Here is a 17,485-nt window from a genome sequence, read left to right as displayed (position 1 = left end):
GTCAGGATCTTTGCATGTGATATACCACACGTCAGTACCAGAATTTTTCACCATATACTCAAAGTTATTCTTCATTGCAAATAGAGCAGCTTTGGTTTTTAAATCAATCTTGTCCTCAAAAGTCTTCCCAACATATATTTCTCCCATTGGTCCACCAGATGATGAGGAATGGGTTTTAGCAGATGCCTCAATATCTTCTTTTGTAAACATTGGGGCACTCCATCTGGTGTGATCTTCTCTTGATACAATTGTATCCCTCCACCCAGTGTTATCTTTTGTCCTAGCAGGTTGATTACTGCTTCGAGCAGGTGCTCGGCGTCCTTAAGTTGGGAGGTGTGCCTGTGCAAGAGGCAGTCCTGACTTTTCTTCTACTTGTTGGGCTTGGGAAATGTCTAACTCCTCATTTGAAACATTTGCACTATAATACGAGTCATCCTCGAAACCATCATCATTATCTTCAAAGCAATTACCAACTGGATCATCATTCACATAGGGATCGTACTCATATGCCTCAAGCACACCTGTGGGACCTCCTTGTGGTATATCAAGTTGAATAGTAGCCATCGAATCAGTAACTGGAACAAAAGTGCCGACCTCGCTAAGATGCTTGTAACTGCTACTTGTAGGAGATGGATCGACATTGGTCGTGTCTTTTTTGTTCACACTAGGAGAAGGATCTGATATGACATTCTTCTTAACTAGAGTCACACATAAGACTACCCGTTCTTTCAAGCTTATTCCTAAGAATACACTAACTTGACGATCATTCTTCAATTGAACCGGTGCAGAAGGTTTCTCGCCGCATACGTATGGCACCTCGAGTTTCAATTCATACACCTCTCTATCCACCTGAAATGTCTCGTGCAGTATGTCAAGTAGTTGCAAGTAAGTGACATCATTCTCTACTGGTATCACTTCACCTTCAACATCCTTAAAATACCATTTCCTACCATGCATTTCCCAAACACCGTTGTAAGAAACAAATACGTAAACAGTAGAACCTGAAATAAAAAAACACAAATACAGTTAGCTGAAAAACAGATGGTAGGAAATGGTATTTTAACGATGCTGAAAAACATGACTATCGAGCCTGCATCGAGCATGCACGAAATAGTGAGAATGCACATTACCATCGAGCTTGCATCGAGTAGGTATCGAGTAACCATCGAGCACAACATGCAACATAAAAAATGATGTGCCATCGAGCTTGCATCGAGCAGGCATCGAACATCCATCGAGCATGAATGAAATGGTGATAATGCACATTACCATCGAGTAGGTATCGAGTAACCATCGAGCACAACATGCAACGTAAAAAACGATGTGCCATCGAGCTTGCATCGAGCAGGCATCGAACATCCATCGAGCATGAATGAAATGGTGATAATGCACATTACCATCGAGTACCCATTGAGTAGGTATCGAGTAACCATCGAGTACAACATGCAACGTAAAAAATGATGTGCCATCGAGCTTGCATCGAGAAGGCATCGAGCATCTATCGAGCATGCATGAAATAGCGATAATGCACATTACCATCGAGTACCCATCGAGCAGAACATGCAACCCCAAAATTGATGTGCCATCGAGCCTACATGGATCAGGCATCGAGCATCCATCGAGCATGCATGAAATAGTGAGAATGCACATTACCATCGAGTAGGTATCAAGTACCCATCGAGCAGAACATGCAACCCTAAAATTGATGTGCCATCGAGCCTGCATCGAGTAGGCATCGAGCACCCATCGAGCACAACACAAACCCAGAAAATTCCCAGAAAACGCAGATCGACAAAAAACCAGAAAAAACCCAAAAAAATGTACAAATATTGCTCAGATCTATTCAAAATGCTCAAAAATTTTAAAGGAAACATCACTAATCCAAGTATTTAAGAAAAAATTGCTTACCCATTAAATTTTTCTCCAAGATTTCTCAACCCTTACTTTGGTCTTGATCCCCCTCTACAAATGGCTTTCTTAGTGGCGGTCCCTTGCTCGATGGGGTTCTACCGTGGTGCTCTTAGTGGTGGTGTGAGGTGAGGTGAGGTGAGTGAGAGTGAGGAAGAAACAAGAAGAAGGAAGAGAGGAGGAAGGAACAGAGGAGGAGGGAAGAGAGGAGATAGTTGTTTTTAGAGGTATTTTGGGTATCCAAAAATGAATTGGCATTATTTTGTAATGTTAAAAATGCCTAGCATTATTTTGTATTACACCATACTATTAAGCATAAAAAGTCAAATTACTCATTCCAAATCATTTTATTGCTATGGACACAAATACACCTTTGTTTTATATACTTATATACCCAATTTTTTATTTGGTTACAATTTTGTTGCATTCATCGCTATCAATTCCATTAATTGCTGATTAGGCTCATTAAACTAACAAGTGTCACACTATTATTTGTCTACTTCATAATTAAAAAAAAAATTAAATATTATTTTAATTATAAGAATTAATTTAAAAAATAATTAAATGAAAAACATCATTTTAATTATTAATATTTTTTTCCTTACACGTTCCCAAACCCCTCTTTTCTTTGTCTTCTTCCTCTACGCAATGCCCAACCCCCTATCTTCTACAAATCAACCAAAAGGTTCAAGCTTCAAGCCCAAAAACTTCCCCTCTCTCCGATCGCGACAACCAATCTCCGACCCCCTCTCTCTGATCAGCTTCAACTCTTGCCACTCAACCTTTGGTCAAAATCACGCTCATCTTCTGTCACTTCTAATCGTTGGTGGGTCTGAGGTCGAGCTCATCATGGGTGGTTCTTTGAGCAGCCGAGCTTGACGAGTGGATCTAGGTTTGTCATATGAATTTTGTGATTTTTGCTTTTTGGAGTTTTTATTTTGTGATTAGTTATTTTGTAATTTTTGCTTTAATATGGATTTTTTATTTCCAGGATGTTGATTATGAGTTTCTAGGTGTAATCTGGGTTTGTAATATGGATTTTGTAATCTTGTGTTAGTGAGACCCAAGAGGTTGGCCCTATAACTTTAGAACCCAAAATGATGCAGGACCAGGTGAGGAGCTGGGAGATAGAATCGGCCCAAGATGTAAGGTGCCCTTGGTCTGTGAAGAGGAGAACAACACCCCAAACGCAGAAGTAATAACCAGCAGCAAAGCAGGGGAGAACCAAGCGTGTACCAAGAGGGAACGTGTGAAGCCACGCTGGATGAGGGACTATGTGATGATGCTGGAACGTTGAGAATGAATGAGGTCATGTAACTAATTTCGGTTAGCTTGTATTTGGCTATTGAGTATAAATTGTTTTCTGTAAAAACAAACTCATATATGTGGAATGAAATAGCAATTCAATTTGCCTTGGAGATTTGCTCTGTCTCAAAGAGAGCTTCTTACTAACATTGGTGCTTTCATCGATTTCTTCCTCCTTCATCATGAAGAACGAAGAGATTGCGACACTTTTGCAGGCATTGGACCTCAAATGGGAGCAGCGTGCGGAGTCCCAACTGGAGCATCTCAAATCCTTGCTGGATGAACGTTTGGCCCAGGTATCGCCGCCACCGTCTCTGAGCACGGGTGGTGAGACCAGTGCTATCCGTGAGCAGGTTCGAGAGAAGGGATGGAGAACTGATGCGGAGACCGATTTCCGTGACTTGAATTTGATTCTCAAGACTTTGCGAGTTAAGGTTCCACGTTTTGATGGTTTGAACGTTGATGACTGGATTTACAAGATTAACAAATTTTTTGATCTACATAGAGTTGATCCAGCTATGCGACTTGCTGTCATCGCCTTTCACTTGGATGGAGCTCCATCTACTTGGTTTCAATGGATGGAAAAAGGAGGCTCCATTACCGATTGGGACTCTTTTCTTATGGCGTTGCAACAACGTTTTGGGACATCAATCTATGATGATCCACTGGGAAGAATTTCGAAGCTCACTCAGACGGGTCGTGTATCTCAGTATCGTGCAGAATTCGAATCCCTCATGCCTCGCATTACCGGTGTGGCGGAATCGATGTTCTTGAATTTTTTTATTTGGGGACTCAAATTGGAAATTCGAAGGGAATTTTTGCTGGCTAAACCCATGGATTTGGCTGATGCTATTGCCAAGGCACATTTGTTTGAAGACAGGAATGAGGATTTAGTGTCTCGGCAGAAACAAGAACTCACCCGCTCAAGTTGGTCGCCGCGGACAGCGAGTCCGACTCAGGTTATTACACCATCATCCTTTACTGCTTATAAACATGGCCCGAATTCTAATGTCCCTCCCAGCCAGTCCACTATAACCCAGTCAGGTATCACCCATCTTCCTGTGAAGAAACTGACTTCTACTGAAATGAAAGACCGTAGAGATAGAGGCCTTTGTTACACCTGTGATGAAAAATTCAATTATGGTCATAAATGCAAAAACAAGATGTTGATTATGTGTGTACAAAGGGATGAAGATGTTGAGTCAGGGACCGAAACTGGGGTACTGGAGTTCGAAACCACAGAGGAGGAAGTGAGTCTCAACTCCCTTTCCAATTCGATGAACCCTCGAATTTTTCGTATTATGGCCAAACACGAAAAAGAGTCTCTGGAGGTGCTAGTGGACACGGGGAGCAACAACAACTTTATCCAGGAATCCTTGGTTTATCAACTGCAACTTTCTTTCGAGGAGACCAAGAGGTTTAAAGTCTATATGGGTAATGGAAATTTCCTCTTGTGTTCAAAAATTTGCAAAGATGTTGAACTGGTTTTACAAGGACACAAGTTTGTTGTTGACCTCTATGTGCTTCCGATTTCTGGTCTAGAGGTGGTGCTCGGGATGCAATGGTTACAAAATTTAGGCCCGTGTGTTCATGACCATAAGGAACTTACTATGGAGTTTTCGTGGCAAGGTAGTGTGGTGAAATTGAAGGGGTCTACTGATGTTTCGGCACATCAGCTCTCTTACACTCAATTTAATACTCTGTTACAAGAGGGTGAAGTGAAATCCCTGTACCGCTTGTCAGCTGTCATGGATGTACAAAGCAACACAGTGGCTGCATTACCTGATTTAGAAGCTAATCTTCGAGCTCATAGCAGGGGAATTCTTACTCAATATGCAGATGTTTTTAATGAGCCCAAGGAGCTGCCCCCTTACCGAAATGTGGACCATCGAATCTTCTTGCAACCAGGTTCACCTCCTGTAAATGTGAGGCCTTATCGGTACCCCTACTTTCAGAAGGATGTCATTGAAAAGTTGGTAAAAGAAATGATGGAAATGGGATTTATCCGACCAAGCACAAGTCCATATTCTTCTCCGGTTTTGCTTATTAAAAAAAAGGATGGAACGTGGCGCTTTTGTGTGGACTATCGGGCTCTTAATGGGATTACAGTCAAGGATCGATTTCCTATTCCCACTATCGACGAGTTGCTAGATGAACTAGGCAAGGCAAAGGTGTTTTCTAAGTTGGATTTGCGGGCGGGATATCATCAAATTCGTATGGATAGAAGAGATGTTCACAAAACAGCCTTCCGAACTCACGAGGGACACTATGAATTTGTGGTCATGCCGTTTGGGCTTACTGATGCCCCGTCTACTTTTCAGGCTGCTATGAATCAGGTTTTTCGACCATTTTTGCGTCACTTCGTCATCGTTTTCTTTGATGACATTTTAATATATAGCAGCAATGAAGAGGAGCATGTCATTCACTTAAGGAAAGTACTCTAGCTGCTTCGGGAACACAATTTCTTTGCTAAGATTAGCAAGTGCCAATTTTTTCAGCGAACTATTGAGTATTTGGGTCACTTAGTTTCTTCCCAAGGGGTACAAGATGATCCTTCTAAGGTAGCCGCCATGGTAAATTGGCCGATACCGCGAACATTAAAACAATTGAGAGGTTTTCTAGGCCTTACAGGGTATTATCAGCGATTTGTCGCTCAGTACGCCATGATTGCAGCACCACTTACTGAGTTACTAAAGCGGGACAACTTTGCTTGGACCACCATAACAGCCACGACATTTGACCAACTCAAGCAAGCGATGTCTAACACACCCGTTCTTAAGCTGTCAGATTTCTCGAAGGATTTTATTTTGGAGACAGATGCATCAAATGTGGGCATTGGCGGGGTGCTTATGCAGGACAGCCATCCTTTGGCTTATTTCAGCAAGAAGTTGGGTCCTCGCTTTGCTGGTGCATCGGCATATATCCGAGAAATGAGAGCCATAGTGGAAGCTGTTTCGAAATGGCGCCAATACTTGTTGGGGAGGCATTTCGTCATTCGTATGGATCATAAGAGCCTTCGTGAGCTACTTACACAGGTTATTCAAACTCCGGAACAGCAACACTTCATAAGGAAATTGCTGGGATTCCACTTTTCTATCGAGTACAAAGCAGGAAAATACAATTCGGTGGCTGATGCTCTTTCCAGGCAGCATGAGGGATCGCTTTCATCCCTTCACTTAGCCATTAGTGCTGGGCGTTTTGATTTTTTAGAGGAATTACGTCAAGAGAACATTACTTGCCCCGACCTTCGGCTTTTACATGAGAAAGTACAGCAAGGGAAATTGGATGATACACAGTACACGGTCAGAGACGGGCTGCTTTATTATCACCAGAAATTGTTCGTCAGTCAACACTCCAACTTAACGCAACAATTACTTCAAGAGTTTCATGCTTCTCCTTTAGGGGGACACGCAGGGGCTGACCGTTCATTTATCCGACTGAGAACAAATTTTTTTTGGCAGGGTATGCGCAAGGATGTGCGCCAATTCGTGCTAGCATGTTTGGTTTGCCAAACGATCAAATATTCCTCAACGGCCCCCTACGGATTGCTTCAGCCATTGCAAATTCCGGAGCGAGTTTGGGAAGACTTGGCTATGGATTTTATTGTTGGCTTGCCTAATTCACATGGAGTGACTAATATCTTGGTGGTAGTGGATAGGTTCACAAAGTATGCCCACTTTGGAGCACTTCCGAGTCATTATTTAGCTACTAAAGTCGCTGACCTTTTCTCTAACATGGTGATTCGCCTTCATGGCATGCCTCGAACTATCATATCGGACAGAGACCCAATATTCACTAGTGCTTTTTGGAAGAAATTGTTTGAACTGATGGGTACAACATTAAAGATGAGCACTTCTTACCACCCTCAAACGGATGGTCAAACCGAGGTAACTAATCGATATTTAGAGCAATATTTGCGCGCATTTATAGCCGAACGTCCAAAGCAATGGAGTAAATTCTTGTCATGGGCTGAATACCACTATAACACCAGCCACCACTCAGCTATTGGCATGACCCCTTTCCAGGCAGTTTATGGACGCACTCCTCCTTCCATACCAGCGTATACTCGGGGTACCACTTCGATTCAGGCAGTGGAAGTTGATTTACTCACACGTGATGAGATTCTGCAACACTTGAAGCATCACTTACAGCAGGCACAACACCGGATGCGACAGCAAGCAAATAAGAAGCGCAGAGATATCGAATTCAAGATCGGCGACTTGGTTCTTGTCAAGCTCCAGCCTTACAGGCAAACGACAGTGGCTCACCACCTCAATTTCAAGTGGTGTCGTCGTTATTTTGGCCCCTTTGAAGTCATAGCTCACGCTGGCCCAGTTGTTTACACACTGAAGCTTCCACAGGGGAGTCACATCCATCCCACATTCCATGTCTCTTTACTGAAACCATACCATGGCATGAAGTCAACGACCTGTTATCCACTGCCCGAGTTAAGCATTGCAAACAAACCTGTTATGGTTCCCTTGGCCATCATAGCTACTCGGATTCGCATGAGGAACGACATGCCTATTCGGTAGGTACTGGTTCAGTGGTCTATAAGCTCGCCTGAGGACGCCACTTGGGAGGATTTTGACACCCTTGTTCAGATATACAAGCTGTCCAACCTTGAGGACAAGGTTGATTTTGGGGAGGGGAGTAGTGTTAGTGAGACCCAAGAGGTTAGCCCAATAACTTTAGAACCCAAAATGATGCAGGACCAGATGAGGAGCTGGGAGATAGAATCGGCCCAAGATGTTGAGGTGCCTTTGGTCTGTGAAGAGGAGAACAACACCCCAAACGCAGAAGTAATAACCAGCAGCAAAGCAGGGGAGAACCAAGCGTGTACCAAGAGGGAACGTGTGAAGCCACGCTGGATGAGGGACTATGTGATGATGCTGGAACGTTGAGAATGAATGAGGTCATGTAACTAATTTCGGTTAGCTTGTATTTGGCTATTGAGTATAAATTGTTTTCTGTAAAAACAAACTCATATATGTGGAATGAAATAGCAATTCAATTTGCCTTGGAGATTTGCTCTGTCTCAAAGAGAGCTTCTTACTAACATCTTGTTTGAATATGAGTTTGTAAGAAGAAAGAACAAAACCGAGGAAGGAGAAGAACGAATATTTTTTTTAAGCTTTGGCTTTAGTGCCCTGGGTTGGCATTTTTGAATGTGTGGCTTTAGATGTGTGTTTTTTTTTCTTGAATGGCTTTAGATAAATGATGATGAATTTATAATTAACAAAACCAAATAATTTTTATTTTTGAGATTTTCTGGGTTAGTAAAATGATAAGAAAAGAGGAAGAAGAATGTGAGGGAGAGAAAGGAGAGATCGAAATAAGTGTCTCAACTTTAAGAGAGAGTTTGTAGTTGAGTTGCATGGGAAGGATTTAAAATGGCTACATTATTAAATTTTTGTGTACAAAATAATTCATTTTACTGGTAGTTGACATAAATTATTAACTTTATTATTTTTAAATTTAAATTAAATTATTTATGCTACAAATATCTCTTATTTTTTGTATCTTTTAAAGTTTAAAAAATAAAAGCCTAGATTCAATGATATTTGTATGATACTCTTTTTTATTTTCAGAGTTTTTTTATTTTGAATTTTGCTTTTGAAAGGTTTTAAGGAGGCCATATCATTCTTTTATTTTTCGTTTTTAAAAAAAAAAATAAATAAAATAACTTTTTTCTAGAAACTTGTTATGTTATCTTACAAGACACCTAGAAATTTGTGGATTTAGAGGGAGGGATATTTAATTTCACAATGCGTGTGCAAATAACATTTTTCTGGACGACAACAGAATTGATGGTATGGTAGGAATCAATAGAATTTCAAAACATTAAAGAATTAAATGCCAAAAGAAAAGGACCATTATGCCATGACTATAAAGAAGAATGTTGCTATTGAAAGTGTGATGTACTACATGATGCAGTAAATAAGGTGCCAAACACTGATATACTAAAGAATGTTGAGGAAAATACTAAAGAAGAAATCAATATACTAAAAAGCATAAAGTTAGAGACCCAATGACAAAAAGAAGAAAAAAACTATAATCAACTTTTAAATTTCGTAGCATCTTCTAGATTAGAATTCCCCTAGTCAAGAGAGTAATTTTCAAAAGTCACATACTTACTTGCTTCCTAAGTGAAGCGGTGGAACATCATCATTCATGAATGGCCCTTAGATTCGAGTTGTGCATAGGAAAAAGTGTCCAAATCAATTCAAATACGATAAAATAACAAAATTGGAAGGATTTTATCATCCAATTGGCTTGAAGCAAAGTGTGCTGATTTTCTATATTTTACAAAAGAACTTTCATTCAGTTCACTTGTGCCCTCTAAGTCATATATGATCTTACTATATTACTAGTTAAAAACAATCACTCTCGCTACCTGATTTCCACAATTAAAATATTACGTGTTAAGAATTTAGAAGTTTGAGAACTTAATTTTTGACCAAATGGTAACGAGTGAGTATAATCAAAGGACTCAAAATATTAAATCCTCCTTTTATTATCTACCGACCCTCAAACCATGGTGCTGCTCTTATTGAACCTCTATTTTCTTCTTTAATTTTGTATTTGATTTCTCTTGTTGAATTATGTCCATATGGTTTTAATGAAATTTTCTTTAATTGTTTTTCAAGCATGTTTTAGTGATTTTTTTAGATTACCCTTTTTTTTTAAAAAAAAGAAAGAAAAGAAAAAAAGATTAATAATATTTGATGATTTTGTAAAGATTTTCAGAATTTTATTTATTTTTTTATCACGTGAATATTATAAAGAGATGCTTGTGAATTTGGGCTTACAACCAAAAGAATAGTGGTATTAAAATTACTTCATGTAGAAGGTTACACTACATCCAAGACTAGCCCATTTTTTTTTCGGCTACAAAACAAGCATATATTAAATTAGAACGCCCCCTTGACATCGTACACAGGGGTTGGAGCCCAAAATCTCTCACCACTTTCCAAAAGAGTAGTTTCGATCCTTCGAGCAGTTTGGAGCCCCAATTTTTCTTCCAAATGTGAGAATTGAACATGCTCTTGTTGTAGGGGCGTAAGCACTTTGCAACTAGAAGTCTAGATAAGAATTTCCCTACACTAAATTCTAGATAGCTTGTCCTAGAATTATCAAATAAAAATGTTCAGTTAGCATGTTTTAAAATAATTCGTAAAGAAAGATTTGGTTAAACAAGCTTGTGAGCCATTTAGGTTTGGTAATTCCTAGGATTGAGTAAAAAAGATGTTGGATTAATCATTTTTTTTCGTGGGATAAATTTATCAATTGAATATTCATGATATAGTGGTGGAAATCAACTCTTAGTCATGTTTTATTTTATCATTATTGTTATTGTATGTTTTAAAATTTATACATCAACCCCACAATGTGTAGATGAAACTCTGCTTTGAGATAAGTATGTAACGCAACGCGTTTAGGGCATTAGGTAGAATTCGGATTTCGAGAAATTTTCATTATCGGAAATTTTACTTCCAAGTATTTTGATACTTGTAAGAGATATGGTATGTCTTGTATGTAAGTTATGTGTTTAAATATTAGTTATTATATGATAAGTTTGGTTATGCAATCAAACTAAGAATGTGGTTGCAGACTAAGTCAAAATCGCTAATCAGGTGAAAATCTCGGAACTAAAATTTTCTCCAATAATTATGGCGAAAGGAAAATTAAGTTGAGCACAAAATAATTATGAATAAGAGAAAACAAATAATTTTAATGAATTTTCAAAGAACATTCAACATGTGTAAGTTATGGAAAAATACTTAATCCTAGTTAAGGTGGAATTAAGACCAAAGGAAACTACATAAGTAAAATGATTTAATATTTATTTAGTAAGATTAATGTCATCAAATATTTTGGGTATGACATTCAATTAAATTATAAATCCTAAGTTCCTTTAGTTGAAAACTATAGGAAATTACATTTTTATAAAAGTATCATTCTAGCCTTAGTGAATAAGTAGCTTTATTTGAAAAAATAAAAGAAAATAGGGGCATAAGTGTCATTTAAAGGGTTTGGCTGGCATGTGAGTGGCAAGAGAGTCATCATATTACTATTGTCACTTCGAGTCTTACATTAAACTAGCTACGAGGAAAACCAACAACTCATTCTCCCTCTCTCTTTTCCTCTCTACACGCCTAGCCCCCTCTCTCTATCCTCTTTCATTTTTTTCTTCTTCTTCTTCTTTCTCTTCACCATTTCAGCAAGAAAGCTCTCCCATCTCACTTGAAAATCTAAAAAATAAATTTCTCTCTCTCTCTTCCCTCATAAGAACTTCATTAGAGTACCTCCAAGCTTGAGCTCATCAAAAAGGTAAGTTCTCATGAACATTTCTTGCTCTTCTTCCCTTCTCTTGGCCGACCACCCTTGGGTGCTTTCTCATTTTGTTATTTTGAGTTGGAACTCTATCTAACTCAGATCATGTATGTTGAAGGAGTAGGAATCAATTTCAAGTAGGAAGAGGAGCTAAAAGCTTGTGCATGCAAGCCTTATTCTAAGATTTCAAGGTAAGCTTTAGGGTTTCAAAATCTCTCTATTTCCTTCTTTATTCTAAGATTGGTTTGAATCTGATCATGGAGAGTTTGGGATGAGTGTTAAGGTGCTAAGAGGATAGAGGAGTGGTTCAAAAATCTCAAGGACCAAAGAGAATAAAAAACCTACAAACAATAAGGTGTTTGATAGCATTAAATGATGCATGCATGTGTGCTTTGTTGATCTTTTAGTGGAAATCCAAAGTTTCCATAGGAAGTTTATAAAAATTTGTTGCTGCCGGATTTTATGGTTGACTTCCAACGAGTCAAACCCTAATTTTACAATCTTTTCTAAAATAAAAGGTTTTCACCACCGTTAAATATGGTAAGAGTACATAAGTTTAGGATTTTGAACCACTGAAAAACATTTTGTATAACTCAAGGAATGAGCATTTTGGGATTGCATGTGCAATTTGAAATGTTGACTGGAAGTTTTAATATGGAGACTTTAAGCAACGATTTGAATGAGTTAAACTAATTATTTGTGGCTTAAATTTTAACTTGAAATTCTTGGTATATTTAATATTAAACCTATTAAACATTTTTTAAATATTCACTATATTTTGGGAGTTATGAGTTTTATAACTTAGATGCTCAAATCTGTTTGCTACCAAGATGGTGTTGTTACAGTGGCTTCCAACAGGCCAAACACTAGATTATTGATCAAATTTTCAAGTGGGACTTTCATCATTTCATTATTTAGGAAGACTAATTGATTTTAGAATTTTGAAACACTCAAAAACATTATGTCTAGGTCAAGTTATAAGTTTTTTATGATTGATATGCAAGCTGGAGTGAAAAACTGATAGCGTGAAGAGTGCATGTTTGAACAACGTTTTGGCAGGTTTAAAATCAACATTTTTAGCTGGTTTTATTTATTTAGACTCTTTTTATATTATTTAAAAGTCCTTCAAGAGTTGACTAAGAAATACTCCATAGATTGTGAGTTTAAATTTTTCTAAAAAGGTTGTCAAATCAAGTTATGTTTTGGACATATTTGGTTTTTAAACTTTAAGTCATAATTCACTAGTCAAATCATGTTTCTTTTTCTTAAGGTAAATATAAGATAACTTTCTATGGATTAAGGGTTAAGATTTAAATGGCTTAAAATATAATGAGATTTTATATTTTATTGAAAAATCTTAAGATAGTACTCTTGTGTGAGATATGACTTTATTTCTTTTCACAACAATAATTATCACTTTGGGCTAAAATTTGTTTATTTGATTAATTGAGAAAATAAAATCTTTTTGAATAATAAAATTTATGGGTTTCTTAATTTACTGAAAAATAACCCATTTTAAATTACAAGATTAATAAAATAAAAAGCTATTTTTCAAACTTGGTAATTCTAATTTCATAATGTTTTCCTTTACAATTTTAATGAAGCGGGAGATAGTGTTTAACACTTTTTTTTTATAAGGAAAATAAGAAAGCAGTAATGAAAGTTTTCTTTAGGCTTAAGAATGTTGTCTCTTTATGCAATTGAGAATTTATTTCCAAATTTCTGACACAATTATTTGTAGGCGTGTTATGAACAATGTGATAAGGCTATAAATTCAAGGGTTTAGTTTAAGCTTAAAGATTTAAGAACAAATACTTTTAAAGTATTGAAAATTTGTTAAGTTCATCCATAATCACTCCACTTAAAGACATAAACATAATTAATCAAATGCCATAATTAATCTAAGTCACTGTATGAATTCCATTACAGTGTTATTTGCACGGGGAAACTCATTTCTGGACTCAGGAATCTCACTTATCTGCTAAGGACAACTGGTAAGACAACTTATGAATGTTTGGCTACAACATGACATGACTATTTTTAATTTAAGACTTAAGTACACAGTTGAAAACTAGTTCTACAATGTTACTCAAGACCGTTGTCCTAAGGGGGGGTTCACATACTCATAAGTAAGGGAAGCAGCGATGATTATGACACCTGGATAGCTACCGGTATCAAGTAAGTAAGAACTAGGTATCTCCCGATAAGTAAGCAAGCATGCGATGGATGCCCCTGGTGACTTGGTAAATAAGCTCGATTGGTCATCGATATAAATAAGACGTCCGGCTTAAAACCCGTGACATAAGAGTCCGATTAAACTCTGTGACACATGTATGTAAGATGATTCTGAAATCAAACTAATAAGATTATGAAAGTATGTTGAATTCCTCTAGGAGTCTTAGTAACCGGTGTATTTTAAGTATACGTGTTTGTGTTGAGTAAGTTAAGTAAGTTAATCTTGACCTTGTTGGCTACAACATGAAACATGTTAGTGTATTGTTTGTTATAGTTCCTTACACTAGATTGATTAAGGGACGAATTAGTAATGGCTAGGGGGTACTATTAAGTGTACAGAATGTTCCAATGAAATCTAGTGATTACTAGATATAACTGATATTCAAGCTGATGACCGGGGTAGGGGGAAACACGATCGAATGTCTGTTGATTTGTGACAGGGGTAGGGGAAACACGTTCGATTGACTATGGACTATGGACAAGGGTATGGGGAAGCACGGTCGAATGTCTGTTGATTTGTAACCGGGGTACTCAGGGAGGAGTCTGGTTTGTGTGTGAATGGATTATTGATATGTGAATTTGGCTAGCTACCTGGATGATTAGTTTTTGTATTATTGTGAAATCCAGTGTGTGTACTGGGACCACACTATTGTAAATCAAGTGAATACTATGTAATGCTGACACTTGAGCTCGTGACCGTGGTAAGGGGAAGTGCGGTCAGCCAATGAATTGTTTAAACAGATAGTAAGTACCTGGTGAATTTAGTGGTTGTGATCTAAGAGGTGTCTGAACACCTCATTATATTTTTGTAGCTCTTCAGTGATTTTTTGTAGCCATTATAGAATGGTGTTATGCATTTATATCTTATATATACTTGCTCTGGGATTTTCTGCGTGCAGGTCTACTTAGTTACGAAATATGGTTATTAAGCATGACCATAAGTTGCCAGGACGTTCACACATTCTTGAATTGTATGTTAGGGTTCGATCTTTCCGAAACCCTATTTATGGTTGAATATTTGTATGATCACTATTAGGGATTCTGGTTTGTCTTCTTTATGCTATGTATGTTAAGTTATTCTTACTAAGCGTTTCACTTACCTAGTTGTTTCATATTGTAGGTAAGGAAAACGGCAAGACAGATCAGTGAGAGCTGGAGTCTTTCATGCAGAATGTACATGTGGCCCAACTCTGGAAGTCACTACGCTTTTGTCAAGTTTTAATTTATGTAAAAACTTTATGTCGTTTATGTTTAAGTTGTTTTAAAGTTTCATATACTGTAATCATATTTTAAGCACGTGCATGCTTCTAAACTAAGTAAGTAATTTAAAGTTTTTTTTATACAAATTTTTGGGTCTTTTAACTAAATGAAAGTAGGATGTTTTCCGCAAATGATGCATGTTTTTCCAAAATTATTGAAAATTTCAATTTTTAGATATTACCAACTTTTAATGTTAATCATGTTTGATTAAGAAAAGGTTAAGAAAATGTGTTTGAAAGAACAATATTCTGATCAATCAAAACTTGATTCTGATTAATCAGAATATATACAGAATAGAAAAGCAAGAACTAAAAGATACAAATGACACATAGTGATTTTTATGTGGTTTCAGTATTCTTGCGAATACTACTAGTCCACAGGGTACAAACCCAGAGAAAAATATTGATTAATAAAGTATCACAAATACAATAGAGTTGACTTAAGCAAACATAGACTCCCTCTAATTATTTGCTGCAATCTGAAAGTATTCACTCTATTAATCCAATCTTTGTAAATCCACCAAATGTCTGAAATCCCTTCTTCCCCTTTTATGAATGCTCACTTCCTCCTGAAAGTGAGTCTTTGAATGTACCTTCTCCCAAAGGCAGTATGTGTCATGATTACCTTTGTACCTGTTCAAAAACAACTAGTGAAAGAGAAAGCTATACCAAGGCTTTCCTTTCAAAGAAACATCAAAACAACAACTCTTCTCGCACAAGATATCTATTGAAAAAAAGAGAATAGAAGAGGTGTGATTTCCAAGGCAAATGGTCTCCTTTTTATAGATGAGAAAAAAGCTTTTCTGCCAGTTTCTAAAGATATCAAATATTTAATGAGAATATTTGAAATCTTTAAGAATTTCATTTAGCACAAATCCTACAAGATCAAATAAAGATTTTGTCAACGCAGACTTGATCTTGATGTTTCAGGATTTAAACGTTCCAGGACATAATTAAGTCTAGGTTCATTTTCATGGAGACCAAGATTAGAATCACCTGAATAATATCTTATCCTTGAAACTTAGGAATAAAATAACAGAGATCAAGCTGAAATATTTTTATCAAAAACTTTCCTTTTTTTTTTTGGAGATTTACCCATTTAAAATAATGAAGAATTAAAAGGAATTAACCAAGATTTTTCTAGCTTGAATATACCAATAAAATTCAACTCACCTACACGTTTTTATCATAGAAAAAGAAGGAAAATATTTGAAATATTTTTGTCTCTTAATTTTCCAATTGAAGAGGATTTTATAACTTTCCCCTTTGGCTTTTTAAGAGACAAAAATAACACATGTGTTAAATCCTGCAATGCAACAACACTATTAGAGAGTTCAAGGAAATGCCTATAATTAAATATAGTCTAATAGTTGTAAATAAAACAAAGCAAACTCCCCATGAAACAAAGGATCCAGAGTTGGTAAAAACAACATGAATTTTAAACAAACAAAGCAACTTATCTCTCCCCCCTTTTCGTCTATGAGATGGAACTTCAACTAACACATGAGGAAGAATGACTTCCTTCTAAGTGGCTAGAACTTTGTAGATCAGTTGAGGGAAGATAAAATCATAGCCTTTCTTTTTACCCCTTCAAAAAGAGATAATTTGCCTTCGAAAAGAGATAATTTGCTCCATAATGAGGGAAGCAAGATCAGCCAGCACTCCTGTTACAATTTTAAATAGAAATATAGCAAGATCTTGGGATACAATAGCAGGATTAGAAGAAGGCAACCAATTAGAAAGTGCAAACCTCATTAAAACCGCATATTGGTGAGTAAGATTGCTAATGGAGATGATAGTGTTGCAGGAGCATATTCAACAGATTTAGTCACAACAGATAGGGAATGAGGAGGTCTTACTTGGTCACTAGCAGGTGGGTTCGAGGATCTGATAGCCTCGTCAGCTGATTTTGAAGAGAGCAATTTAGGACTTGCAGAGGCCAAGGGTGCAGTTGTTGCAGAGGACGAACTTGTGGCATTCTTTGACAGAGGCATGACAGATGGGATTTCGAACGGTTTCCCAAAGTTGACAGGAAAAGTGGACTTGCATGCGAGGGTTTTGCGCCGGGTGGTTGGTGGAGTGGACAGAGGTACGAAGGCGGATGACAAGTAAGTGGGGTTCTCAGGTGGAGTTTTTTTGAAGGTTTCTTGGCTTTGGGAGGATTGGAGTGTTTGGTGCGAGCCATTTTTCTTGTTTTTGAGAGAAACAAAATGAAACTAAAGAGGAGTGTTTCGGGGTAAGACTGAAGAAGCAATCACAATGAGGAGGAGTTTATAGGAAAGGAAAAGAAAAAAATGGAAACCAAAATAAAATGTGAACAATATAAATGGTAAGAACCATAAAATCAAAATATCCTCTTTCCTTTTTAAACACATACAAATGACCAAGAATCATCAATTAATTAGAGAGATCAGGATATTATATATCCAGAAAATATTGAG

The 17,485-nt window shown here is 37.2% G+C and overlaps 1 protein-coding gene across 1 annotated transcript; it reads left to right on the top strand.

The window, feature by feature from the left end:
* The first annotated feature begins 3,395 nt into the window (after positions 1 to 3,395).
* Positions 3,396 to 5,657, top strand: LOC133832962 (uncharacterized). Its single transcript, XM_062263233.1, has one exon. The coding sequence runs from the start codon at positions 3,396 to 3,398 to the stop codon at positions 5,655 to 5,657; it is 2,262 nt and encodes a 753-aa protein (XP_062119217.1).
* The last annotated feature ends 11,828 nt before the right edge of the window (positions 5,658 to 17,485 follow it).

This window comes from Humulus lupulus, chromosome 1 (genome assembly GCF_963169125.1).
Source record: "Humulus lupulus chromosome 1, drHumLupu1.1, whole genome shotgun sequence".
Taxonomy (NCBI): Eukaryota; Viridiplantae; Streptophyta; class Magnoliopsida; order Rosales; family Cannabaceae; genus Humulus; species Humulus lupulus.
Note: the sequence above shows the minus strand (reverse complement) of the source record. Positions and strands in the feature narration are given on the sequence as shown.